Source organism: Oryzias latipes, chromosome 19 (assembly GCF_053564925.1).
Source record: "Oryzias latipes strain Hd-rR chromosome 19, Olatipes_Hd-rR_3.1".
Lineage (NCBI taxonomy): Eukaryota > Metazoa > Chordata > Actinopteri > Beloniformes > Adrianichthyidae > Oryzias > Oryzias latipes.
In genome coordinates this window covers 19,914,689-19,941,685 of record NC_136255.1, presented here as the reverse complement: position 1 = coordinate 19,941,685, position 26,997 = coordinate 19,914,689, and the positions used below count along the sequence as shown (strand labels likewise).

General features: G+C 38.8%; 1 protein-coding gene and 1 long non-coding RNA gene across 3 annotated transcripts in view; one reads left to right on the top strand and one right to left on the bottom strand.

The window, feature by feature from the left end:
- Nucleotides 1-429: 429 nt before the first annotated feature.
- Nucleotides 430-22,060, bottom strand: LOC105356545 (uncharacterized). The gene is made up of 7 exons (XR_013651515.1): nt 21,926-22,060; nt 12,755-12,855; nt 8,887-8,999; nt 4,409-4,459; nt 3,793-3,858; nt 3,550-3,695; nt 430-600 (listed from the first exon to the last, which is right to left on the bottom strand). It is a non-coding gene; the product is annotated as an uncharacterized LOC105356545 (long non-coding RNA).
- LOC101175439 (double C2-like domain-containing protein alpha) overlaps nt 8,999-26,997 on the top strand; it is a 31,727-nt gene continuing 13,728 nt past the window's right edge. For both annotated transcript variants that reach the window (XM_011488040.4, XM_078937398.1), the window contains exons 1-6: nt 8,999-10,633; nt 16,665-17,026; nt 17,386-17,465; nt 19,509-19,583; nt 19,759-19,868; nt 24,287-24,413. In XM_011488040.4, the coding sequence (XP_011486342.1) occupies nt 16,669-17,026; nt 17,386-17,465; nt 19,509-19,583; nt 19,759-19,868; nt 24,287-24,413 (750 nt within the window). In that variant the 5' untranslated portion in view covers nt 8,999-10,633; nt 16,665-16,668. The remainder of the gene's footprint in view (nt 10,634-16,664; nt 17,027-17,385; nt 17,466-19,508; nt 19,584-19,758; nt 19,869-24,286; nt 24,414-26,997) is intronic.

Below are 26,997 nucleotides of genomic sequence, written 5' to 3'. Positions count from 1 at the left end.
ATGGTCACCAAACTTCTGTTAGATTAGGTTTTATTTCTGATTCTGGCATTGCCTGGATTGGGATTATGTAAAATTGAAAGCTCAATTTTGTTTGTTTTGGGCTCATTGTCCTACTAGTTTACAGTCATTTGACATTGACACTGTTGATGGTCTAACTGACACCTAATCTAAAAAACAAACAAACAGGAAAGCTTGTGGACTTTTTATGAGTAAAGAAGTAGAAAGATTTAAAGTGCAGACATGAAAACGAATGTGACATTGTTTGATCTGTCAAAAATTGGATAAATCTACGTTTTAAAATTACAATGACAGTAACTGAAAATAGTAGAATATAGCACACAACAAGATGCACACAGATTAAAAACCAGTCACAAATGAAACAAACACAGGCAGAGAAACCTCTGTTTAACAACAAATGCACAAGAAAATCGTTGAAATATTTACAAAGAGGGATAGTCTGAGCTCAGAATTCCTTTGCATATTTCTCTCTCTGCAGTGCAGAAAATCCTTGAATGAATCCAGAGATTTTGGATGAACGTCGGTGCGTGAAGGACGTGAGCAAAGCCAAAGCTGGACTTCAGCGGTCCTCTGGCATTTTATCTGAAACCCACAATTATCAATGGTTTAAGTAACCAAAATGTAAAAGATTACGTTAGGAAATCATCTTGCACAGAAATGTGGATTTCATTTAAAAAAAAAAAAATCAAACACAACCTTCACCTTCAGGCTTTGATGCATCTGGAGCATGTGGTGGGTGAGTTTTAGCTGAGAGAGCATGAAGCTTTTACCATGAGTGCACATAAAAATTTTATATTTGGAAGCACCGCATCAAACAGCTCTTAACTTATAGTGTAGCTCCTGCACATTTAACATGTAGCTCCTCTCAGCAGCTCCCATTGGGTCATCAGCTCCTGTAAAATATGCTGGAAGGTGACGGTGTAGAACTGTAACTGCAGTGTGAGCATGACAGTGTGGGTCCTTTATGTTTGTAATGATAATAAGGTCTCATGGGGTTTTTGTCCTCAAAGGAAAATGTAGTCATTTTTAAAACTGTCACCATCACTCACTTTCCATAAATGCTTAGTCATGTTTGGGGTCATTGGGGGCCCTGCAGGAAAATATCTGAGCTGTCATCAGGGAAGACCCCGGGCACACCCTGGAGAGGTCAACAGTCAATAACCCAGAGATAAACAACCCACATACCCATTCATAAAAGTGTTTATGAATATTTAACATTTTTGCGCAACAAAATACTGCCTGTTTATGCATTTTTCCCGAATGTCCAGGTGAGTACAGAAAAAGGCAAATGTTGCCTCAAATGATCTGAAACACACAACTCCAGGATTACAAAGATCATAAAATGTAGAATAAAGGCTATCAAATCTCAAAGTAATCTTTACAGTTGCACTTTATTCTACATTTGTACAAAACGTTCAAGTTATGGGTGATTAAATATATTAATCTAGCAGACTTCCTGTGCGAGTGACAGCTTGGGCAAGAGAGAGGTTTTTGTAGGTTTCTGTCTGATAAAGATTCATCTTCTTCCGTTAATTCCCTTTCGGGGTCACGGGGGTGCCGGAGCCCATCACTGGTGGGCGAAGGCAGGGGACACCCTGGACAGGTCGCCAGTCTGTCGCAGGGCTCTGATAAAGATGCCCAGTCTAAATCATGTTTGTATGTTAGAGCATATGGAGAGGATGGCGAAAACAAACATTGTAGGTGGCACTTTCAAGACATTTTTGTGCACTCATGCCAGTCTCCCATGAAATACAAAATTTTTCGCGCTTTCTGATGCGTGTGCGAAAATTGGTGAGTTGTCAGGTATGTTAAAGGCCTCAAAAAGGCGACTATTTACTCGGAATAATAATACTAAAAAACAATATGTCCTTGCAGTCAATGACTGCAGCTGCGGGCCTTTCACTTTACACTGGCTGACATTCATCTGGCTTACAGTTAAGCCTACTTTCCTCTCAGTGCACAGAAACACAGATGTGCAAGTGGAAATTTGTAAACCAACACTAAACCTGCTACTGTTTGTTGGGCAGCTTCACATGAAACTATTTTCCCATGGCTGCTGTTGCACATCACAACAGAGTTGTTTTTTTTATACCACGTCTGCAGCAAATGTGGAACACTATTGAATCAAAATATATTTATCCAACATATTATCATTTCACAAAGATTTATGTTTGTTGTTTCTTACTACATGTGCAGGTTTATAATGTAATTATTAAGCTCCTGGTCAATTAAAATCCTAATTTAAAATGCAGATTTTGGGGAATATCCCAAAATCTTTTACAAGGCTGTGAAGCTTTGTTTTAAAAAAAGCCTTATATTCACAATACTATCTCTAAAAACAAACTGCATCCACTGCTGCCTTGTATGAATATTGTTTGTGTAGAGAGAAAATAGTATATACAGCCAAAATGTGCACTTGAGGATCTCAATAAATTCAGGAATTTGTAGAAACTAAAATAAAAACAATGCATTTTTAGTTGACAATGGTTTGAAATTTCTTGACATTAAGACTTCAGATTGTCCTCCAAAAGCCTATGAGTCAAGGGCGTTTAGGTAAAAGTGGAAGAACACCTGCAGTAAATTAAGTTACCTGGTAAAAATTAAGACAAAGAAAATTTTAACGGGGAGATCATGATTATGGCATTTTTATTAATACAACTATAGCAACAACAAAAAAGAAGCAATTTCTTGGAATACAATTTTTTGAAAAGTGGAGTTCTTTGCTCTAGTTGGTGAAAGCCTTGCCTTGTACCCTCTGTACATTATTAATTTAACCCATAAGAACCCAAATGAATAAAAAAAAAAAAAAAAAAAAAAAAAAAGGAAAATTATGTGGGATTTACTACAGACCAAGTGACCATTTCTGATGTTTATAACTGATGTTTATTATGGGTTCTCTTGGGGTAATAAGTCACTACAATGAATGACTTACTTACATGATTTACTGGTATGTAGTAAATTTTGCAGATTATGAGAGGAAATTTCACTTTATTTCACCCCCCAGTGTTCACAGTAAAAAATATTACAGCTTTTAATATTGTACCTGAATTTAACTGCCAAATAAGTAAAATTCTTGAGAGCTGATTTTTGAAATTGAATTAGTAATATTTTTTGATGAGTACTTTTTCACTTTGATCTGTTGAGGAATACAGGTCTAACACTGAATAATATTTCACAGCTTGATGTTTTATTTATTTCTTAAATAATAAAAAAAAAACGATCTAATCTAAAATGAAATCCATGCAGTTTGTTTTATGTCCCAGCCTGCTGCTGAGGTATAAACTCGTGTATCATGCAGATTTCTTTAATATCGATTTTTCTTGTTCCAGATTGCATTTGATAGGTCCCACAGCAGTTGCAGACTCTCTCTGTTTTCCTTGCATCATAGATGAGTCTGTTCATAACAATAGACATTCGGAGCTGCTGACGCACAAACATTCATACACCTTTGATGTGAAGGGATATTGAGTTCACACACACACAAACAAAATGTCTGTTGTTTGAATGTCCACATGAGGCTGCAGGGCTCACCAGTTGTTGCAGACTCATCCACATCCGTCACGCTTGGTCACTTTAGCTTCTGTTCCCCTTGTTCTCCATAAGTCCTCCAGCAATTTATCTCCAAGCCAGGCCGCCCGCAGGAAGACTCTGCCAACAACCAGTTCTTCAGCAAGTCACTGCATTGCAACAAATTTCCCCCAAGAAAAAAAGAAGTTTGTGACTTCATTTGAAAAGGCTGAAATACCTCCTTTTCCAGCTATTTGGTGATTCTACCTGCATGAGACGATTTCTAATTTTTATTTCCTGTGGACAGCGACTTCCACTTCTCATGAAAGAAGGCTTCAGGGGGATGATTTGAAAAAATAAAAAAGGTAAGTGAGACGGCATTCAAGATGAATTGCAATACAGTAAGTAAAGCACCAAGTGCAGTGCTTTAATTTGTGACTCATTCTTGGATTTGGATTAAACTAAACTCGGACTTGTACCCTATTTAGTATGACATTGTTCAGTGGAACTGCCTAAAAAAGTCATAAGTGAAGGAACCTCAAGAACTTTAGGATTTAACTGCTCATTTGAGGATAACTGTTAAAACACAATCTCACTTCTGTCATTTTAAACACCCACTCCAATGAAAATTGTGGTTTTGGTGCTCTATCATGCATTTTTCTCATGCTGGAGGAGATGTATAAGGAAAATTAAGATTAAAACTGTGTTTCTGAGTATATTTTGAAGAGCAGTTCCTAAATCAACACAGTATGACTCCTCCCTGTTCACTGTCAGTGAAATATTGAGTGGACAGATAACATTTGGCATCAACGATTAGATTCTGAAGGGTGAATATGAGGTGGTGCAGGCAGATTACCGTACTCCACTGGAAGTTGATGTCTACCTGATAATTGGATGACAGGGTGGGATAGAGTAAAGTAAGGGGTTGGTCCACCTGCCAATCAGAAAAACAAGTACCCAACAAATCACAAGGTTGTCTTCTAATTAGCACATAACGGATGTATTGTCAAAACCTCCCCCTCCACCCACACACAATTGTAATGAATAGAAAATAACCTTTTTTTTTTTTCAAGTAACCAGGCTGATCATGCATTTATTTTTGGTGGAAAGTTGGACTTTTATAACATGGTGGCCAACAGGCTCCTGTGGTCATTTGAGGAACTGCAACATCTTGTACTTCCAGGTTGACTTCAAACTCAGAACAGGAAGGTGGGGCCTTATTTAATCCTCACGTTGCTTTTGGATGATCCGGATTTGAGAATAGATGCTTTGGACACCCTGTCTCAGTTGGTGGCAGTAATAAAAGAAAAGATGAACGACTCTGGGCTTTTAAAAACCTTTTAACACCCGAGGGTGTCGCAGACAACTCTGAAATTGACACACGCTCTTTGATATAACACAACTCTTCAATTGTTTATGCAATCAACGTGAATCAGCTGATTTTAACGCATAGAAAAGCAGTTTTTTGTATCGTCTTTGGACTAATATGCAACGCCATACAATCGTTACGCGTTGCATAACGCGTTGCAAATCTGCTTTTCTCCACTTTAGACTCTGCAGAAATTATGGTAATTCCAAAAGCGGTTGAAGAGTCACATGAGTTGAAAGAATGTAAACTGAAGTTCCAGCGGTAAACGGTTAAAAAGAATCAGACAAAATTTACTTTGGGGGTCAAAAATAAATAGGTAGTCTATCAGGGGTCTGCAACCTTCAGCATTTAAAGAGCCAGTCGGGGTCGATTTCTCATGGACAACAACCCCTTAGGAGCCACAAAGTCTTATTTCACTTTTTAAAAACAAAGACACTGGTGTGCAGAAAGGTTTTAAATCAAATGAACTATTGTTCTTTGACATAAATAAAACTTAAAGAATAAATAGCCGTTTTCAAACTTTAAAAAATATGAAAGTTTACAGCTTTTGACAAGTTCTCATGACTTCCTTTCAAAATAAAAGACACCTTGTTCCACATGGGATCATCTCAATGCAGCAAATGTAGTAGTATAGCTTGATGTTAGGAGTAAAAAATAAAAACAATTCCCATTTGTTTTACTATTGTGGTACTAAATACAAAAAATAAATAAGAGCTTATCAAGTGACCTTTACTGTACTTCTTCAATCATAAGGCACAATTGATATTTTTAAATGTGTTCAAAAATAAAAAATCTGCCTTGTAATGCGATGTGCCATAAGTACAAATTCTTATTTTGCTTACTAACATTGTCCTTCGACTGTTTGTGAATGAGTTGAATTAAGTTTGAGTTAGTTTACTTTACTACTAACTTGTTTTTTAGCTTTACAGCTATTTTTTAAAATTAAAAACATTTTAATTTTTTTCAACCAGAGAGCCTCAATGGAGGCCTGGCTTCAGAGCCGCAGGTTGCAGACCCCTAATCTAGTGCCTGGTGTGAGTTCACCACTACTTCAGCTTTGATACTTGTTGTCTTGTCTATCACTGGCTGAATAATGTCATTTCCTGCCAGTAGGTGTTGATGACAAAAGGCAATCTGCCCTGACAAGGTAATTTCCAAAACATCTCAGTTGTAAGAGTTCACCGGCTTGGTGGCTATGTGGCAGAGTGTCCACCCTGTGACGGTTAAGGTTGTTAGTTCAAATCCATGGCATAGTCATACCAAAGACTCTAAATTGGGACCCAGTACCACAGGGGTTAAATTCAAACAGGGCTCTGTCTGCAGCTCAGTGGTCCCCCAGGGAATGAGTCAATAAATTTCACACACCTAAATATGGGTCTTTGACTTTTACTTACAACTACTCGTCCAATTTGGACTTAAGGTTTGTATACTTTCTTCCAACTTTCTTCAAGTTATCATAGTTTTTGGGAGTTATGTGCAACACGGGCCTTTCACACCACTGGAATTCTGAGAAGAATTCCACAAACAAATGTGTCAAAAGAGTCACATTCTTATGTTACCCAACAGGCATATTTCATTACTTTCTCTTAAGAAATTAGATTAAGAAAATCAATAAAGAAGAAACATTTAGCCAAAATAAACCCCAAATTTTTGTCTGTAACATTTGTGCACTAAATTTGCACTTTTTATTAAAATTTCTTGTTTCAAATTACATTTATATTAGATAAACATGGGAAGCTTCTCTGTGTTATTTTGTTCAGTATTTGAATCAGAAGTTTAGTTACTGCAGTGATACTGAAGAGGCTTTAACTCCTTTAATGTTAGTTTTTCTCCAAATCTTCTTCTTTCGCTTTACCTTCGCATGCTTTTGTTTCAGAATTGACGTACCGCTTGTTAAAACACTCCCATGCTTAAACAGCCTTTGTGTTTTGAATGACATGCATTGTCTGAAGCAACAAATAAAAATGTGTAAACTTGTTTTAGGACACCAGCATTACCGCAACAACCATCTAAAAAACAAAGACTTTAACGTTTGCCATAAAATAGGCAATGTGAGCTCCATAAAACCCATTGTTCTGTTTTATTATACAGGAATATGATAGAAGCTAAAATCTAAATTTATGTGAGAGTTTGCAACAAAGAGACTGAAAATGCATAAATACATTTTTAAAAAGTCATCATGTTGGGTACTCTTAAGAAAGAATTATTTAAAAGCTCAGGTTTTGTAAAAGTGCGCAATTTAAATGCATATTTTTTGTACTTCCTGAAGTTAAATTTTTTTTCATTTATGATAAATGTATTTGACTGTCAAAATAAAACAATATAATTACAGAATTTAGATAGAAGGCTTTTCTTTTAGAATGTATCCACAATCATTTATCTGATTTAAACTTTCAGCAGCTCCTTTATTTGGACATTAAATAAACATGTTTCTGTTTCTGGAGTTGTTCTGATGCTTTCAATCTAGAACCTTTGGACTAAACTTCTTTTAGATGGACTCATCTCTTTGCTAACCTGTTTCCCATTTGTTTTTTTTATCTGAAAGTTGAATCCTTGATAGTGCATCGTGCATAATTCATAAGGCTAAAATAAGTTTAAGGATTGAAACGTTCCATTCTTATAACACTTAAAATCCCCTTTTTTTGCTTAATACATAACTTTTTAACATGTTGGGGGCTAAAACATTTTACAGGTTCCACAAAAATGTATTCTGATACATCTGCAGAACAGTTGTTTACTTTTGTGATCTTTATCATCCTGAGCATATTCGAATTTGTTTGTTTTAATGGCAACTCCTATCAAATTAATTGCATTGCCATTTTTGCAGTTTTCTCCCTCTTGGCATGATTGGATCCGTTACTCATCAGTGCGTGTAACAAGGCCAACTGGCTCACGGATGTCATTTGTTCTTGTCAGAGCCATTGTGGCCCGGTCAGCTGTGTTCACTGAAGCACCAGTTCTAATTGGTGTGGAGAGAGCACGTAAAGACTATGCATTTGTAATGGGGAAAGGCAGGAAAGAGGAGTTTTCCTGGCAGGGAGGAGGGAGGGACGAAGAGGATGGCACGCGGATTGAAATGTCTTTTGACAACGCTGGCAGAGAGTATAGTCTGGGAATTGTCACGTGAGTGTGCGCGTGTCGTTTGAGTGTGGAATTAGCAGTTTGAATGAAGAAGTGAGAGTCATCCTTCTCTGGAGGCTTGACTGCATTATTTTTCCTTGTTAATGCATTCATGCATGTCTGTGCCGTGGCATCAATTTTATGCGACTAAACACGTGTGGCTGGGACTGCGACTGTAGGAAATAAAAAGGGTGTTTTAAGAAGCAATTTTAAGGACAGATCATTTTGGAACCAATACAGATGAAATACACGCTTTCTTTGCGCATTTGGTTCCTTTTACTTCCTATTTGACAGTCAGGGGAAAATATATTTAGAAATTAGAAATTTTGTTTTAAATGGGACAGATTGGATGCAAGTGATTGTTTTTAGTACACTACATTCCTCCATATCTCCTACTGACAAACAGAATTCAGAGATAGATTTGCCATATACCTACTTTTTTAATCTTATTAGAATTGAAAAATGAGTTTAAAAAAAGAGATATCTGGTTAGGGCTCAGACAATTTGATCACCACACAGGCACAAAGTCTCTTGACCTATTTTTATGCCTCCTGTGTCAAAGACTTCACATTCAAACTCTTCTTTTGGGTCTTCATTTATTTGAGTCTGATGCTTCCAGTTCTGACAGAATGCCAAGGAAGAATAAACCAGCAGTGCATGATGCAGAATTTAAAGATTTGAAATATTTCACTGGTGATATTTATTTTATTTTATTTTTAAAAAAGGGAGTTTATCCTCTTTCTTTCAAAATATTGAAACAGAATTCTGACTTAAATATTACAGATATACAACATTAGATAAACAACAGAACTTTAATGGGTTTAAAAATTGGGTTTGGACAAAATTGAAGTCTGATGTAAGCAGCTTCTCACATTGTTTTGACGGTTTCTGACCCAGTCTTCCAGTTTGCATCAGCGGCGCTCGGCAGGCGTTTGTGTTCTCTTCTCAAGCACCTCGCCACAGTTCCAATGTTATCTGGATATCTCTTTAATTCAGAATAATAACAGAATTTTTTACTTTACAAAGCATGTAAGGCAGATTTCTTCATGTGTTTCTGATATTATTTAAAGTTCAACAAGCCCAAACTTTGTTGAGCTGAATATGTTTTTCACATTTTGTCCTAGTTAATGTTCCACTCAGCAACTGCAAGGAAGTATTGCTGCAAAAGCAGCCAAAACTAGGTACCTTTTGTATTTTTTATAATTATGCATCTGTTATGGGAAGATATTGTTTGAATCTTTGATATTTAAAGACCCACTCCAATGAAAATTGTTGTTGTTGAAAATTGTTTTAACATGTTCTTGTGGCATTTTTCTGATGAAAACATGATGACAGCATAACATTTTCATTGTTAACTGAGGGCGGTGGGAATGTAGCTTCAATGGCAAATTTCAAATGAACTACTGCCGCTCTACAGAAACTATGTCGGAGAAAACAAAAACGGCATAAATCACAGTTAAAAGACCACTGGGAACGCTTTGAAAAAAGATCAAAAGATGATCAACATGAGACTTTAATGATCACATTTAAAAGTTAAACACCATCACAGCTGTGCAATGTCTGATGCAGTTTGGTAAAACCTATGCTGCCATGAAATCTTAAATCTTAAGTTTTTTTAAATTGAAAATAATCCTTCTATATCAGGAATTCAACCACTAAACCAAAGAAGCTCATACTCCACAGATGAAATAGTTTCATCTTTCAGGATAAGGTATAATGAAGTCATAAAGGATACACATGAATATTTCATGATATTCCGGAATGTAAAAATCGTATTTGCTATAACAACACACAGAGATGTCTCCAACACGCAACACATTTACTATATAAAAGCTCAAATCTGCAGAAGTTTAACAAAACATGTGTGTTTTTATGAACTATCCAAACGGTTGCCTATCTGGACACAATATCACGTCGATCTTAAGCTGAGAAGAGCTTTTTTTTCTTCTCATCATCTCATTAATTTGCTAGTTAAAGGTGCAATTACTCATCTGATATTAAAAATGAGTCATGGATAAAATTAGTAATACTTCACAGTTTACGTGATTATTACGTGATTTTCAACTCTTGTAAAAAAGAAAAGGCTTAATTTCCATGTTGTATTTTTTAGACTAAATATAGATATTACATTTCAGTTTCAGAATTTAAAGTGATAAAAGATATTTTGGGTTATTTCTATTATCGAGTTCAATTCTTCAGGGAATAAATGGGATTTTGTGCGGATGTCTCAAATGTGGTGAAAAAAAAAACCCTGTCTGTGTTTTTGTATCTGTGTGTGTGAGTGCTGTGATGATGTGTGTGGGGGGGGGGGGGGGGGGGGGTGCAAAAGGGAGGGAAGTGCATACGCACAACTGAGAAAGAATGAATGCATCTCCCTCTCCTCCTCCTGACTCCCTCCATCCTCCTCCAGCATGCCGCCCTCCTCTCTCCTGTCTTCTCATTCTAGTCTCAACTTGAACTATCCGCACATCCAGTTTTGAATGATCCGCGCAGTCCTCGCTCAGCCCGTCTCCCCCTGCATCCCTCTGCTTTCTGCTCCCCTCTTTAGCACCTGTTAGTCTCCCACTCCGGATTTCCCTGTTTTTTTTATTTTTTTCTGCAGAGTTTTCCTCTCCTGAGGTAAGGATTTATTTTATTTTGAAAGATAGTCTGTATAAATTCATAATGTGTATTTCCTGAGAACTATATTTTCCTTTTATAACTGTTCTACATTGCATTTTTACTTATTTTCTTTATTTTTTTCCCCACAATTTTTTCACATGTTTTTTTGTATTTATGTCTTTTGAAAAAATAAGAGCAGACTTGGAGCGTTGCATTTTGCAGCCCTCTTCCATTGCTCACAGATGCAACATGTGTGTGTGTCTGTTCAAGTGTTTTTTCTCTCTCGCTTTTTCACTTTTCTTTCACGCATTCCGGCGCATGCACACACACACACAGACATACACATTGAAGTTTTACTCATCCCTGGCTGCTTCGAAATACCTCGCCTCTAATTGACAAGACCTCACTGTCACTGTGCTCAGATATAAATGATGCTGCTTATTAAAGTCTAATGAGTAGCTACAATGTGCAGCCCTGTACCATCTGCCTGTCATCCAGCGGCTTGTTATTTAAAGGTGAACGCAGCCTGCCGCAGGGGCCCGCTGTATGTAGGACACAAGGGGGGAGTTTAAAACAACAGCTGAAAGAGAAATCCTCTCATAGCTACAGGTGGAGCATATGATGGGGAGATAATGAGGAACACGAAAGCTGATTTAGGATGCTGGAGATGAAGGTGGAAGATGAGGACGAGAGCGCCCATGCCTGTCAAATGAGTCTAATTTAAAGTGAAGGAAGTGAAAGAGGAGGGGGAGGTCGTGCGCCGCACAGAGATATTCCAGAATTTACATCCATTCTTCTCTATCATCTCCTGAGAAATACAAGAGTTTAGTGTCTGTTGGTTAATAGTTGCTGCAGCTGAAAGAATTCCATAGTTTATATTTGCACATGAAGCAACCATGGGGGCAAAATCTGCGCTTTTACATGTTCAGTATCTCACTCCTCAGAACAATGATGAAAGGAGGAGATAAGAGAGATTTCAGCTGGCTGCATGAGAACGATCAATCACAAGCGCCCCTTGAGCTCCAGCTTCCCAGAGAGCCGCAGCCCCCCGAGCCTCGCTGTGGTGTGTGCGCTGCCCCTGCTGCTGGTGCCGCTGCTGGTGCTCAAGCTGCTCCAGCTTCCAGCCACATCCGCCACAACTGGAATCCAAGTGACTGCACACATTATGTCAACAGGCAGCTGCTCTCAAAGCTGCCGAATGTTGCAGAGACGTGGACGAAGAATCAGTCATGAGCATATCTGTGTTTGCAGACGTGCAATTGCCTTTGGTACAGACGTTTATTTCTCAAACTGACAATTTTTCACATCAATAGTTATCATCATCGCCACGAGGAGATTCATTGACCTGTTTCACCGTCACCATAATGTCCTCCACTTCAAAACCTCTCTATCCCCGTCTTGCTTTGTTGATGAAGCAAACTGAAAGGTCTCGTGTATTTTGTCTGGTAGCCACAAAGATTCACCTCAGGCCCGATGAGCTGAGCAAAGATGAAAGTTATCTCAGCACTGGTTAATTGAGCCGTGACAGAGAGCAGCAGATGTCTGACTTGTTGAAGTCCTTAACTAAGCTGTTGAGGTTTTCAAAAGGCAGCAGCGTCTCTCCACAATCTCTGAAAGTCCTTTCAATGTGAAGCGGCTTCAGTGCAAGCACTCTGCAGTGTCTTCTGACACTTGTTTCATCCTCGGCCAAGCCGAACGAGCTGTGGAGCGTCCCACCCGCCGCTGCTCACAGCAGACACTTGGCTACAAAAGACAAATGACTCTCACTTTCTGTGTTCCTGCTGAAGGTCAACGGTCAGAGGAAACAGGTTCAGACACATCATCTTGTTGAGTGGGGGCTCGGACATGGAACTCCCACTCGTAAAGTAAAGAAAACCTCGCTACAGGTCCTAGATCATCAGAAAAATGCCACAAAAATAATGTTAAAACACCAAAAACAATTATCCCAAAACACACAATCTTGAAAGCAGAATGCATTCATTTCTTCTTTGCATTTTCCTATAATATTATATCACAGGATAAAGCCAGTTTTGTTGTTTTCAAAGTGGAAACACCATTTTGTTCAAACACTACCTTATTTTAATACCATTTACCTTTAAACAGCAATAAATCTGTAATATCGTATATCGTATACGATACCTGCATCTCCTCTTGACTGATCCTTTGCCGTTCGCAACTTTTCCCACTGGGATCCCAGTTTTGCTCTCCTAAAACCTTCAGTTTAGTTTTCCATCAGCTTCCTGTTTGGAGGAGAGAACAACACAACTATTTAGACTCTGCTGTGAAACCTATCCCTCCTGCTAAAGCCTGTTAGTATAGCTCAAATCAAAGTAACCGTTTGCTGTGGAGCTGTTTCTTTCATCAAAGAGTGAAAAATATTTATGATTGCTTCCGTCCTCTTTCCGTCAGTCCTTGCTTTTACATTTTTTTTCCTTAATAAAAGATTTTTCTGAAAAGACAAGAAAAGGACAGTTTTTCTCTTTAAAAACACCACAGCTCCTGTTACACATCACCAGAAAATGATTTGGCTGTAAAGAGAATCTACATCTGTCTTAAACTGAGGTCTTTTTATCTCCCACATAGGACTTTCATGGCAACATACTTTACTTTGCTTATATTTTTCTTCTTCATACAGACTTTTGGCTTATTACAATGCATTCTGTTTCAAAAGGCACTTTAAAAACAATATCTACAGCCTGTTTGTTTAAAGATGTCAGATGTAAGACAAAAAGTCCCCTTTTTTGTCCAGGGAAGAGTAAACTGCATCCACTGCCTAGAGTATTTTTTCCTGTTATGAACAAGATCACTGCTTATGTAAGAACAGTTTGTTGCTGTTTATAACTTTATAAGTAGTATGGAATAGAATGGTGGCAATGTTTGGACAAACCATTCTAAAGCCTGGTCTGAAACAAATTATTTTTGTTGCTGAATTTTAGATAACCAAAACAGAAAAAAAAGTGTTTCATTATTAGGTAAATCAAAGGAGTAACAATAATGGGAGACATATTTTTAATACTAAAAAGATTTAAGTTTACCAAATATTTAAAAATCTTTATGTGGATGGATTCATCTTTAAAAATTGTTTTTTGTCCACATAGATGTGTTTATTAAGCGTAAAACACACTTTTTAAAAATTCATACTAAATGCAGCCTCAAAGAAGTGTCCTAGTTTTGGTTAGAGGTGGTAAATTTCTTTAAAGATGTCGGTAAAGAACGGCTGAAGACAGCTTTCTTTCTGTGAATGTAATGTGACCACTTCTAATCTTTATGTTCAGTGGTAAACATGCATGATTTATATCTGTCACAATAAGTGAGTGTAATGTGTTCTTTCGTCCATTTTCTGACCCCGCTTTATCTCTTTTGGGGTCACGGGGTTGCTGGAGCCTATCCTAGATACTGTTGGGAGAAGGCGGGGGTGCACCCTGGACAGGTTGCCAGTCTGTCGCAGAACATAATGTGTTTTTAATTTCTGAAATGTGTTGCAGCTAGTGTTTACTGACAGCTGTGCAGTCACTGCTGTGGTAAAAGCTTTGACCAAGTGCTGGGATGAAGCATCTTGCCTAAGGCTCTTTGCAACACATTTAAAAATAAAAAAAAGACATCACTACACCCAAAATAGTAAAAGAAAAAAAGGTTTCCTACAACACTGAGGACATGTGGTCACAGTTATGAAACACTCGTAGCAGAAACAGCCAAGAAAACCAAATGTTTCTTTAACGGACATAAATACAACTCGTCTTCATCGGTGACGTCTGGTTGACGTGAGTAAGCTGCAGTGAGCTGGTTGTTTGTTGACATTCACAGATTGTGCCTCTTGGATAATGCTAGCTGTTGCTCCCTGACGGAGCTGCAGAAGAGTGGGCGAGAAGTGTCGAAAGAGAATCCGAGTCGTTGCCACTTGTGTGCAGACACACAAGGAACCGGCATTTGGGGCTAGGAGGCAACAATTAAGAAACTGAAGGAAGGGAGCAAAATATTAGATCACAATTAAATGAAGCACTTTTCATAAAAATCTATTGACCATTTATTGAAAAAAAAAAGAATTTACAGCTATACTTTGTCTTGTGACTAAGATATAAAAAAGTTTGTCCAAGGGCAAGACAGAGGTCAGAGGGCTAAGTCTAGACAGGCATGTTTGGAAAAGTCTGTGTTCAGATTGGGCTGAGATGTGTCCTGTCCTGCAGAGAGGCCAGATGGTCACTTTCTCTGCAGAGATGAAGGCTATGATTCACATTCTTTCAACTTCCTGTTAGAAAAAGTGCTAGAACTTGGAAAGTCAAGTATTTCATAGCAAATCTACAACTTAAAGTCCCACCATGATCGTTTTTTATTGGTATTTTAAAAGCGCGGTCTTTTATTTATGATCATGCCATTTTTAGTCACTTCTAATAAAAAGAACCGGTTTTCTTTTTCAAGGACATAGTTTCTTCAGAGCAGCTGTTGTTCATCAAAAACCTGCCTCTGAGTTGTTGACAGCATCGTTGCTGTGGAGTGAGACGGACCCGACGTCTATGTTAGGCTGGGGTGTGAGGGACAGTAAGCTATAGGGGGAAGGTTTAAACAAAGGGGTTGATGGGAAGTGGGAGCAGGCTTACTCCCCGCCCACACTTCCGAAGTAAATATATGACGAACTACTGCTGCTCTGCAGTAGTAATTATTGAACTATGTCTTAAAAACGACACAGGCTTTTTTAGTTGAAGTGACTATTTGTACGTCATTTCTAAAATATGTGCAGCCAGTGCTGAACTTTTTTCTTGGCCTTACTGAAAATGCGTGGCTTAATATAGCTGCATATTACATTCACTGTGCCACTTGGCAAGCATTCCTATTTTTATAATTACCCCTAAAAATATGTGTGACCAACAACAAGAATTAGCCTTGGACACATTTGAAAATACTTGTAGACAACATAAGCCTGGCTAAAAATGGAATAATCATATTTAAAAGACCACTGGGAACGCTTTTACTTTGTGAAGCACTTTGTGAGTCGTTCTCTGTGAGAAGTGCTATATAAATAAAGATTACTTACTTACTTACTTACAATGGATCAAAACAAGATCCAAGTGGGACTTCAAGAAAGTAGTGGGTGAATTTTCGAAACGTGACCAAGCGACTTGACATGCACCAAGAATGAATAGGATGTGGTGGGGCATTCAGTATTTTTCAAAATAAAACTTCCTTCAGAATCAGAACCAGTGGTTGGATCAATGACAAAAGTGGATTGTTAAAACAAAATCTAATCATCAGAGCAGTAAGAATGAGCTCATATCTCCCATCTCTTTAAATATTTTCAAACTTTATGAAGCTTCACCCTTAGAGAAAATACATAGGAAGGGCTAACATTGATATGGCAAATATGCACAATTAATGCAGTGAGAGCATAAGAAAAGCTGAGTGTAGTATTGAGGGCAGAACTCCGCCTCGAGCGCTGCTGTCTTTACTGCTGTGAGATATTTGTAATCCTCCCACCTGATTTATATTTTGGGAAAGAAGCAGACATTCTGTATAGATGTGTGTGGTCAGCTCAACTCTATGTGACCAAAACTTTTTATAATCACTGGGAGTCCTGTCGCTGTCTGAGAGAACCAGAGAAGCTTTCCAGCCTTTAGAAACTTCCTTCTGTAATTACCTGCCTGTCTGTGCAGGACTGTCAGGCTTGTAGATAACAGACTCTCAGTCAAACACACACCCACACACACCCACACAAACACACTTTCCAGTTTCACAGAGCATCATTAGGGTTCTTGGTCTTTTTTTCTTCCTTTCTCCCTGATAAATTTGGATTAATTTAGCTGAAATGCAAATTGTGCACATGCTCATCCCATTACAAATATCAAAAATTATTTTTGAGAAGAGCTGTCAGTAAAAAAAATGTCAGTAAAAAAAAGCATAAAAGGTAATTGTCTTCTGTCTGCTCTTTAATTGGCAGAACACCTGTATTTCACCTGACAGCTTAGTGGCTCTCCTCATTTGGAAGAATCCATTTCAAAATGTCAGTTATTGTCCTCCTTGCAACCATCGCTAACGCTGCAAACCTCTTCCCTCCCAGCCTCATGACTGTGCGTCAAGGAAACCGTTTGGGCATCTCCATCCAGGAGCACATGGCCATCAACGTCTGCCCCGGCCCCATCCGCCCCATCCGCCAAATCTCTTCCTACTTCCCTCGCCTCTCGCCCACTTCCTCCTTCTCTGAGCCACTTTCCCCCAATCAGTTGACGGCCCCGGCTCCACTCAGCCCAGGCGGCTCGGGTCAGGATGGAGGGGCGGTTGGAGGAGGAGGAGAAGGAGGAGGAAGCAGAAGCTTTTTGTCTCCGCTGTTACCAGGAGCTGCAGGTGGAGGCGGCTCGCTGTCAGCCATGAGCAGCATGGACACTTCCATAGAGATTGACAGCTGTGATAGTGATGACAACAGTGAGTCACCCGAGAGTAAAGATCCGTTTTTAGTGGAACTTCCAAAGAAAACAGATTAGATAAACACAGACCTGTATTTACAGTGACACCTTGACATTTTTATTGTTTTTAGAGAATTACCCTAGCTTGTCACTGCTTTTCTGGGGGGAAAAAGGCTTGTCTTAAGCTACAACTACTTTTTTTATAGAACAGTTTTTTAGTTTGAAATTTCAGTTTTACATGAATCTACTCCTTTGAACACAGAAGATGTCCTCAAATCTTTCCGATCACTCTTTTTTTTTAATTGAGTTAATGAAGTCATCAGCACAAAAGCAATTTCCAGCAGAACTGACTCGTTTTTTTCTTTTCATTATTTCCAGCTTCTTTGGGGACTCTGGAGTTTGACCTCCTGTATGAGAGAGCCACCAGCTCCTTACACTGCACCGTCCTGAGAGCAAAAGTAAGTAAGAAAACGTCATCAGAGATGCTGCTTTTCCTAATCGTCCAAAGCAGTAAGCCTGTAGATTAAAACTGACAATCAAATAGTCTATTAGACTCATGCACTGAGCTATATAATGGCCATCAAAGCTGAATCTACCTTCATTGTTTGGGTTCAAAGTCTTTGATCCAAGTTTCTCAGTGCAAATGTCTGCAGCTTCTTGAGGAATGCTTCCTGTCAGTGCATCAGATTTTACCCTTATGGTATCTGGTGGGGTCCAGATGACCCCACCCTTACATTGACGTGTTATCCCTACCATGACAAAGGCGGAGAGGACTTCTTGTAATCCATGGACAGTTCATGGAAAGTTCAGCACACTGTTTTGTGGGGTCCAGATGACCCCACTCCAAACGTTAAGGTTCCTTGGAGGCACGTTAACATTGAGAGTGGGGTCATCTGGACCCCACAAGATAGCAAATATTATTTAAAAGCAAAATTAAACATTTATCGTTGTACACTGGTCTTCCTGTAATGCAGTTCACTTGCAGTTTTTTGTGAAATTTTTGCACGCGTCTTATTAATACTAATTTTTGGAATAACAGAAAAGAGTGAAAGTGTTTATGTCTGTCTGAGAAAAGTGTGTTGTGGGCAGTGAGGGGTTTTACAGCATTGAAATATGTAGAATTATTGCGAAGAATAAAGATGACTCTTTCATGGATTTCGTCTATTGCGGGATATTTTTAGAACGCAACATCCATGATGAACGAAGAACCACTGTAGACCCTGTTTCTGAAGTTTAACTCTATCTGGAAGTATCAAGTGTTGCAGTTTCTTAAATGACCTCTGGAGGCTGATTCCAGAAAGAATCAATTTCTTCTGGGCATAATCAATAAAAAATCTTCAATGACTTTGGCTGAATCTGAATTGCTTCTCCGACCCTTCGGCTTCTCCCTACCCCTACATACATGGAAATAATTGTGTCTTCAACTTTGGATGTTACTACCGCTTGATGACATAAACAGTCATTGAACATCTATGTTAGCGTGTAGCTGCCAGCACTCGGAAAATACATAACAACATCGGTTTCATAACTTTGAAAAGTCATGCAAAAACAAAAACTTAATTTAAATGTAAACTTCTGTGCTTTAAAGCACACTCACATGAAGAAATGCGTTTGTCCTCCGCACAACAAGCGCGATGTGGATCACCATCCAGATGGAGGGATAGTCAGTCTTAAGTTGCTCTGCTTAAGTTTCTCCTTAAAAAAATACTTTCACACACCACTGAAGCTTCAAATGCCCCTACAGTTGCAGCATTAGGGAGGAGTCAGAGGGGTAGGGAAGCAATTTGGAATTGGCTTTTGTCCCGCCCGTTTACCCATTTTTCTGAAGTTGTTAGGTTGGTAAAGTTAGGTTAGTCTTGCATAAATGTTTATGATGTGGAAAGGCTATTCTGTGTTGGAAAACAAACAAAGACTCTTCATATTTTATCTACATGTTAACTTTACAAATAAAAAAATCAAAAGATATAATGCCATGATTTTAACCTAAATGCCTGTCATCTGACGCTTTGGGTAATGTCAAAAACACAGCATATATACAGCATAGGTACAGCATATATACCCAGTATGTACTATGCAAGTATTAACCAAATGGTACCACCTAAATACATAGCAAGTAAGTATCCAGTTGGTACAAGAAAAGTACCATATAATTGCTTCTTAAATACCCTATAGGTACTGATATGTAAAAAGAAAGTGTGACCCATTTGGACATAAATCTCTCATCGCAGTGAAGATATTCTAAATCTTAGTGATCTCGTCTATTGCCACCAGAGGGGACTCCAGTGACCTTTCACCTCACAGCCCTGCGATTCTTAAAGAATGATTATCCGGAGCACAAATGTAGGAACGGGTCATTCTTTTGTTCAGCCGCCACCACAGCTTTGTAACTCAATGTCCACGCTGCAGTGTGAGCAGCTATTGGATGATCCCTAATCTCCTCATGAATTTCATAAACCGAGTGAGCAGAGTGTCCTCTGAGAACATCATATCTTCTCTCTAAGGGTCTGAAGCCAATGGACTTCAATGGTTTGGCTGATCCTTATGTGAAGCTGCATCTGCTGCCTGGAGCCTGCAAGGTTTGATTTTATCCTCAGAAAAGTTTTCTCCAGACAGTAAAAAAAAAAAAAAAAATGTTTTTCACAGAGAATCTTCAAGTGCAACTTTATTTTTAGTGGTTCTTTTAGAGACCTAAAGGGTTTTAGTTTCTTGAAGTCATGTTGAATAAATACTCTTGTCTCCTGTGATTTACAGGCCAATAAACTGAAAACCAAGATAGTGCGAAACACTCTGAATCCTGTGTGGAACGAAACGCTCACCTACTGTGGGATCACAGAAGAAGACATGTATCGCAAAACTCTACGGTAAATCTTCGCTGCCGAGGAGGTTATTTCTGTCCTTCTCTTTGTTTTATTCATTCCTGATCTGTCTCAAGGGCACAAAGGATCTTTTTATCGTAATCGTGGTCTTTCGCTCTGAGGTGAAAGGACTTTGTCCTCTCTCATCCATTTCAGGAGATCTTTAGATCCTCCTCTTTCACCTCTCCTTCATCCCTCCTCATCCTGGCATCTCTCCTGTCCACCAAAATCACAAAAGATCTCCCCCAGCTCTTCTTAGACCATCTCGTCCCCTTTTTCTTTGTTTCCATCCGCCTCTTTGCTTTCTGTCTTCTCAAGTTGCGACAGATTGAGGTCAGACTGAGCACCGTGGGGTGTTTTAATTTCATTGACCCCCCTCTAGAGGTGACAAAAGCTGTGAATTGTCTCAGCCTGTGACTAAAACTTTGGTGGGGCCACACGTGGGAGCTGGATTTAAATCAGATTGACGGGTGGTCTCTTGAGGGAGTTTAGAGAAACAGGCCTAAATACCGACCCATGACACAGAGATAATTCAGCAGATGCACGCAAAGATCAAGAGACTCCAAGTTTAACTCAAGTAAGCAGGTTGACGTGGCCTCCTGCGACTTGCTGACGTTTGTCGCCTGCCTCTGAGTTTTCATCTGAGACCTTTTTTTTTTTGTCGCACGTGGAAAGATCCTCCGTGATGCTGCCCGGTGGTGTTTTTGAGCCTTAAAGTAAAACTTGTCTGACATAAAAGCTGAAGAAGTAAACAAACACATGCAAGTAGGCCGTTCTGGGAATGACATTTAACTGACCCCTCCTGCTCAGGTATCATTGTTTTAAAAACCCACTGCAATGAAAATTGTGTTTGTGACATTTTTTAACACATTTTTGTGGCCTTTTTGGGATAATGGAATTCATAAATAGAGAAAATTAAGCCAAAATTATTCAAAATGTTGTGAATCAAATTAAACTTTATTTGTAAAAAAAAAACAAAAAAAAACAGATTTTATGCTACAGAGTTAAAAACATGAAGACAAAATAAAAAATTCAAACCAACTTAGCAACATAGCAACCCTTTGACATATTCCACTTATTTGACACATACAACCCATGGCCGCTCATACAGGTATGAAAACATGACTGTATCAAAGAAACTTGTGGCTTGGCTCTGCTGTGAGGAAACAGTATATTGGGAATCTATATCTGGAGCCAGATCTGCCACTGGAGCATCATCAAAACGCCCACCCAGATTAATACAGCAACAGGGTCCACTCACCCCAGATGCCCCAGCAAGGGCAGGCATCGCAGCAACAACCCCAGACTAAACTGGCAAGCCCTGGCACAAGGGATCCCCACAACGAATAAACAAGGGGATGATGGGAAGTAGAGGAAGGCTTCCTCTACACCAATGGTCTCACCCAATATTTAGAGGTGAATTTCTGATAAACTACTGCTTCTCTGCAGAAACTATGTCCTAGAAAATGACACAAGTTATTTGATTATGGTTAAAGAAGACCAAAAGGATAGCTTTCAACATAGATCAAAAGATGATTGGAGTGGGACTTTAAGCATTTATTTATAATAAAATTCTTCTGAGCCTGTAAAAAGAACATTTCCAAAAAAGCAAAAATCAAGATAAAGTGAAATATTCCTGTTCCAGAAATAAAATAGATTTTCCTGTCCCCACACTGCAGCCTCATTCAAGTCAAGCTCAACACAAAACACGACATGTACAGAGAAGGAAAACCGCCACGGGCTGCAAACTGCACTCCCTCTCTGACGAGTGTCGCACAGATTTCAAAGAGGGCTCTTTAGTTCAGGAAAAACATTCACAGGCATGTTTAGTTTCGAGGGACATTACACAGATGACCTGCTACCAGGTCCAGCAGCAACATAAAGCCGTGTATGATACATTTGAGCCGGGGCACAGCGTCATTGAAATATACCAGCAAACTCTTAACGCAAATGTCACGACATCTGTCTGCAAGCCTCCACAGAAACTGGGTCACCCGGATAAAAAAAAGCCCACCGGAGTAAACAAATGGTTAATGTATGAATGTAGAAGTCAGAGTACTGACCTTAATGATGTTCTGGAACGACCTAGAGAAAACAGCTATTTTAAAGAAACCCACACCAAAATTTCCAAGTGTGGAAGAGACTGTGTGCCAAATGACACAATATTATAGATAGAAGGTGTATTTGTCATAAAAAAGGATTATATTTTTCCTGCTTTTGTTGGACCTTAATTGTTTTTCTATGTGTTGCTCACACTTGGCTGTAATTTGTAATCACCACAGCTGTTTCTTGTTTATGAATCATCCCATTAGGATGAGTGTTCATGGTTGTTGCCTGAAAGAGCCTTTTGTAATTTCCTGTTTGCATCTGTTCATTGTTTTCCGTGAACCTGCACCTCGTTTCTGATGTTTCGAAGTCCTACTCTGATCATTTTTGATCTATTTTTAAATCCAGTGGTCTTTGAATTATAATTATGCCATTTTTTTTAGCCAAAATATAAAAAACTAGTTACTGCAGAGCAGCAGTAGTTATTTAGAAAGTTGCTTTTGAGTTGTTGGCGGAACTGTTGACACAGGGCAACCCTGCCCTCTCTTCCCGTCATCCATCAATACACACCCTGCCGCTAGCTTGCAGCCCCTCACACGCCAAACTTAACATCAGCAGTGCAATAAAAACGGCAAGCAATATTGAGGCTATTCCGCCGTCCAGTTTTGAGCCAGATGCTGTGAAAACGAAGCCATACATGGATCTATTCGTCTGCAAGTGGAGGCATCAGAACGGATAAGAACAAGGAGGTTCTAGCCAGCATGCCGTGTTTTCTACATCACAAATACGCTCTTTTTCCAACAGCATTTTTTCCTCTACTCCCTATTCACAAAAATTTGAATAAAGAAATACTCAGAAATGCCATTTTAATCTTAACTTGCGTAATTGATGTCCTGTATCATCAGAGAAATGCCACAAAAACAAGTTAAAAACCACATTTTTTAACAAGAATAATATTATGTATTGGATTTATCTGCGCTTTCCCAGACGCTCAAAGTGCTTCCATTTTGTCCATTATTCATTCACTCCTCATACTTGGTGATGGAAGAGGCGTGGCTGCCAGTTTGCACCTACGATCCCTCTGACCATCACTGGGATCATTCATGCCCATTCATGCTGGTAGGCAGTAGCGTTAAGGGTCTTGCCCAAGGGCCCTCACTGGGTGATGTTTATTGCTCGCCATTGATATGGTAACTGCCCCCAGTATCAAACCCTGGATTCCTGCGTGGTAGCCTTTCACCTTTCCAACTGAGCGACCCAGCCGCTCCTCAGAGTGAGTCTTTACCGACCAAACCAGACAGAAGTGTATCTGGAATCATCTTGCTGCGGTCTCTGCACAGTCAAAGTCAACCCTGACCGTGCTCCTTGGTGGCAAACAGACTCATAATACACTTCATTTTCAAGCCTAGTAAAGTATTACCTCCTCACGGGGCAGAGGTGCACCCTGGCATCCACCTAGTGACATTTTTTCCTTTACGCTCGACTCCTTGACCCATTTGTTCTGTTGTCCCCCGTTCCTGTTCTCCCATCATAGCAGTCTCTCTTTCGCAGACTTTTCTCTGACCTTTTACCTCTCAGCTCCAGCTTACTCCATGTCCTCCACTTCGCTTATTTCCTCCCCTATTCTGCACCTTTCTTTGGAAGCTATTTTTTGGGTTTATGCTTTATTTTTTGCTTTGCTTGAAGGGTATTAAAAGTACCGTTATTGTGTTTTATAACTGAAAAGCTGAGGGCAGCAGGCTGCTGTGTTGTTTAATATATTTGGTCATGAATCAAAAAGAGACTCACTCCTATCATGGTTTCTCAATTTTTTTCCCACATTTATGACCCTTTGATTTAACCTGGAAGGCACAGTTTCACTTCAGCGGCTGAATTTCTCTCTGTTTTTCTTTTCTTCTTGCTCACATAACTCCATTTTTGCTTCTTCTCACAAATCCACCACATCATTGCACCTCCTTTAATCAATTATTTTCTAACTTTACAGTAGATTTTATTGAAAGGAGGAGTTAGATGTAACCCGTTTATCCTTTCACTCCTAGCTCAATTCCAATAGAAACCTCCTATAAAAACTGTAATTATGTGTAAAATATGCATGAACAGAGTGATTTTAAGATTTGTATGAAATGTGACACTTTATTTTCTCCTCAGATAGATCTGATCAGATTGAAGTCAACAGTTATAATTTGTCTTATGTTACAAACACACATTGGAACATGTCAAAACATGGCATGTTGTTCGACAGCCTCCCGCTGAAGCAGCCCTGATCCGTCCCTGTTAAATATTTTATAGCTGGTTAAAACCGCTCCTCAGATTTTTTATTCATGCCTGGTCCGCTGTCATTTTCATTTCCCCGTCGGCTCTCCCTCTCTGTTTTCCAGGGTGTCTGTGTGTGACGAAGACAAGCTGACACATAATGAGTTCATTGGGGAGTCGAGGGTGGCCCTGCGCCGTGTGAAGCCCGACCAGACCAAGCACTTTAACATCTGTCTGGAGCACCCACCTCCTGTGAGGAGAAAATGGGGGGAAAATAGTGAAAAAAGGAAAAGGAAATGGGGAGGTTAGGATGTATTAGAGGAATAAACAACCAGGGGGGCTTAGATAGGACCGCAGCAGGGAAAAGGAGACGTCTGCTGTATGTCTGCAAGCGTCCAGAGAGGCAGTCTAATATTAAAAATGGATGGGAACCATGATCCTGTTTTTCAGATATATTTTATACAAATATTTTCAAAGAAAAGGGCTTGGATTTAGTTAGATACAAACATCTTTTTCCTAAATACAGATGAAAATCAACATTAGAGCTGTACATATCACTGATAATAACTGTGAATTTAAAAGAAAGGCACTTTTAGATGAAGGTTTTCGTATTTGCAAAACACGGTATAAAACCAAACACACCTTTTTTTTTTTTACAAATATTCTTATTTCTGAATAAACATGTTAATCAATGGGGGTTAAGTCACAAAACTGGTTCTTAAATAGTCACAAAGATAAATTATTGCCACTCTAAATAAACAAAAGAAGAAATTTGTCAGTCCCCCCCTGCAAACTTTAGTCATTTTACTGCATCACATTGGATTTAACAAATTCAAAATCTAACTGTTACTAATAAATATATTGCTGTATCTTCTAGATCAGATGCATTCCAGGTATGGGATAACATGGGTCAGTATCTGTTTATCCACAAAGAACAGAATCAGAGTGAAGGACCAAAGAAAAAAATGTTCTCTGCATCCATCTTGACAAATATAATCCCTGTTAATTTGGACTCTTTTTCAAAACTCATGGCACTTTCTCACCTTTTTGTGCCATCATCCTTTCAAGTTTTTGGTCGTCAGGTTTGGAAGCTACAACAGATTATTAGGGCCACCATGAAAGAAAAAATGTAATCAATGTAAAGTCCTAAAAACAAATGAGAAAAAAGTTAAAACATAAGCCTTTAGTTCATCATAGGAATCTATACCATAATGCACTTGGACCTCGGCAGTTAAACTGCTGATGGTGTTAATCCAGTCCTTGTAGGTTAAGAATTTCCCAATAAAGAAAGCTAGTATCAGTAAATTCTTTTCAATTTCCCGATACAATAAAACAATGACGACTCGCAGAAAGACTTAGTGTTATCATATTTGTGTGACCAATACTGAAGTAACTGTTTCCAAACCCGCTCTACGTCTTTCATAATGAAACATGTTTTTTTTTGTTTCTATTTTTCATAGTAAACAGACTTTTGCCTCATACGTTTATGACTTTAATCGTGTAAATTGCACTTTTGACTCCTTCTTATAATGAGTTTATTCTCATAAAATCAACCATTTTTGTCTCATAGTTTTAAACTTTATTTTTGTATTGTATGTCATGGCTTTGTTCTTGTAAATTTTTAACTTTTTATGTAAAAAGTAATGTGTTATGACTTTATTCTTGTAAAATTATGACTTTTTTCTCATAATCTTATAACTTTTGTCGTAAATTTTTTATTTCTTTTCTCAAGATGTCATAATGTTACAACTTTATTCTCTTAAAGCTTTTATTTTTTCCACATAATTCTATTAGTTTATTTTTGTAAAGATATTTTTGGTGGCCCTAATCCTCCATCGTAGGGGGCACACCTGCACTCTGGTGCAGATTAAAAATAAAAATGAAAGGCTACTTTTCAAAGGATGGTTTTGGTTCACTTGGAAGTGAATCTTGTGGTAGTTCGGTGGCCGTGTGAAAACAGATTTAGTAAAATGATGAGTAAAAAGTAAAAAATAAATGAATAAATAAAACACGTAAATGTTGAATATTCAGGCTAAAGCTACCAAAAAGGCTAGAAAGAGTTGTGTCGTCTAAGCAACTACATTTATGCAAATAGTATCCATTTTTCACATGTTAATATATTTTTCTTTGTTTTAAATAAAAAAGTAAACTTTGATAAAGAAAAAAGAAAATCCAGAGATCTAGTTCAACTACTACCTTTTTAGCCATGAATATATTGTTCACCAAGACTGAAATACTCAATTCTTTGCTCCGTCTCCACTGAACTCTGGAGATTTCACACAAACATAAAATAATGCAATTGATTTAACACCTCTATGTGCCTAAGAAAATGTGATTTCGATACAAAAGCGTCGCCTTCTTTTAAATAATAGTTTAGGCATCAGATTTGCACCATAAAGCATAAGAGTACATCAGTGTTCTTTCACTCAGATGTGCCTCTTGCAAATTACAAACAAAGAGGGAATCACATCTGCTCTTGCACTCTGCAAATAGCCGTGTGAGCAGGCTAAATGTCAACCACATCATACGTTGGGAAAGGGGCGCACGCAGGAATTAAAGGTGAGGAAAAAGAGCAGAAGTGGGGGTGGGAGGTGAGTGTCAATAGGCAGGGAGTGAAAGGGATGAGAAACAAATGGATTAAAAAATAAAAGCAAGGGTGAGCGGGGGAGCAGGAGGCCACATGTGTGCGCGCAAAAGGGTAGGAGGGTGCCTGGGTTTTGTTCTTCATCTGCTGGAAAGGGCTGCAAGTATTAGACTGTCCCTCTGAGGCTGGTGGGCGTTCTGCGATCAAACGCTAAAGCTCCTCTATCGCTCTGCAAACCAAGCTACATGTCAG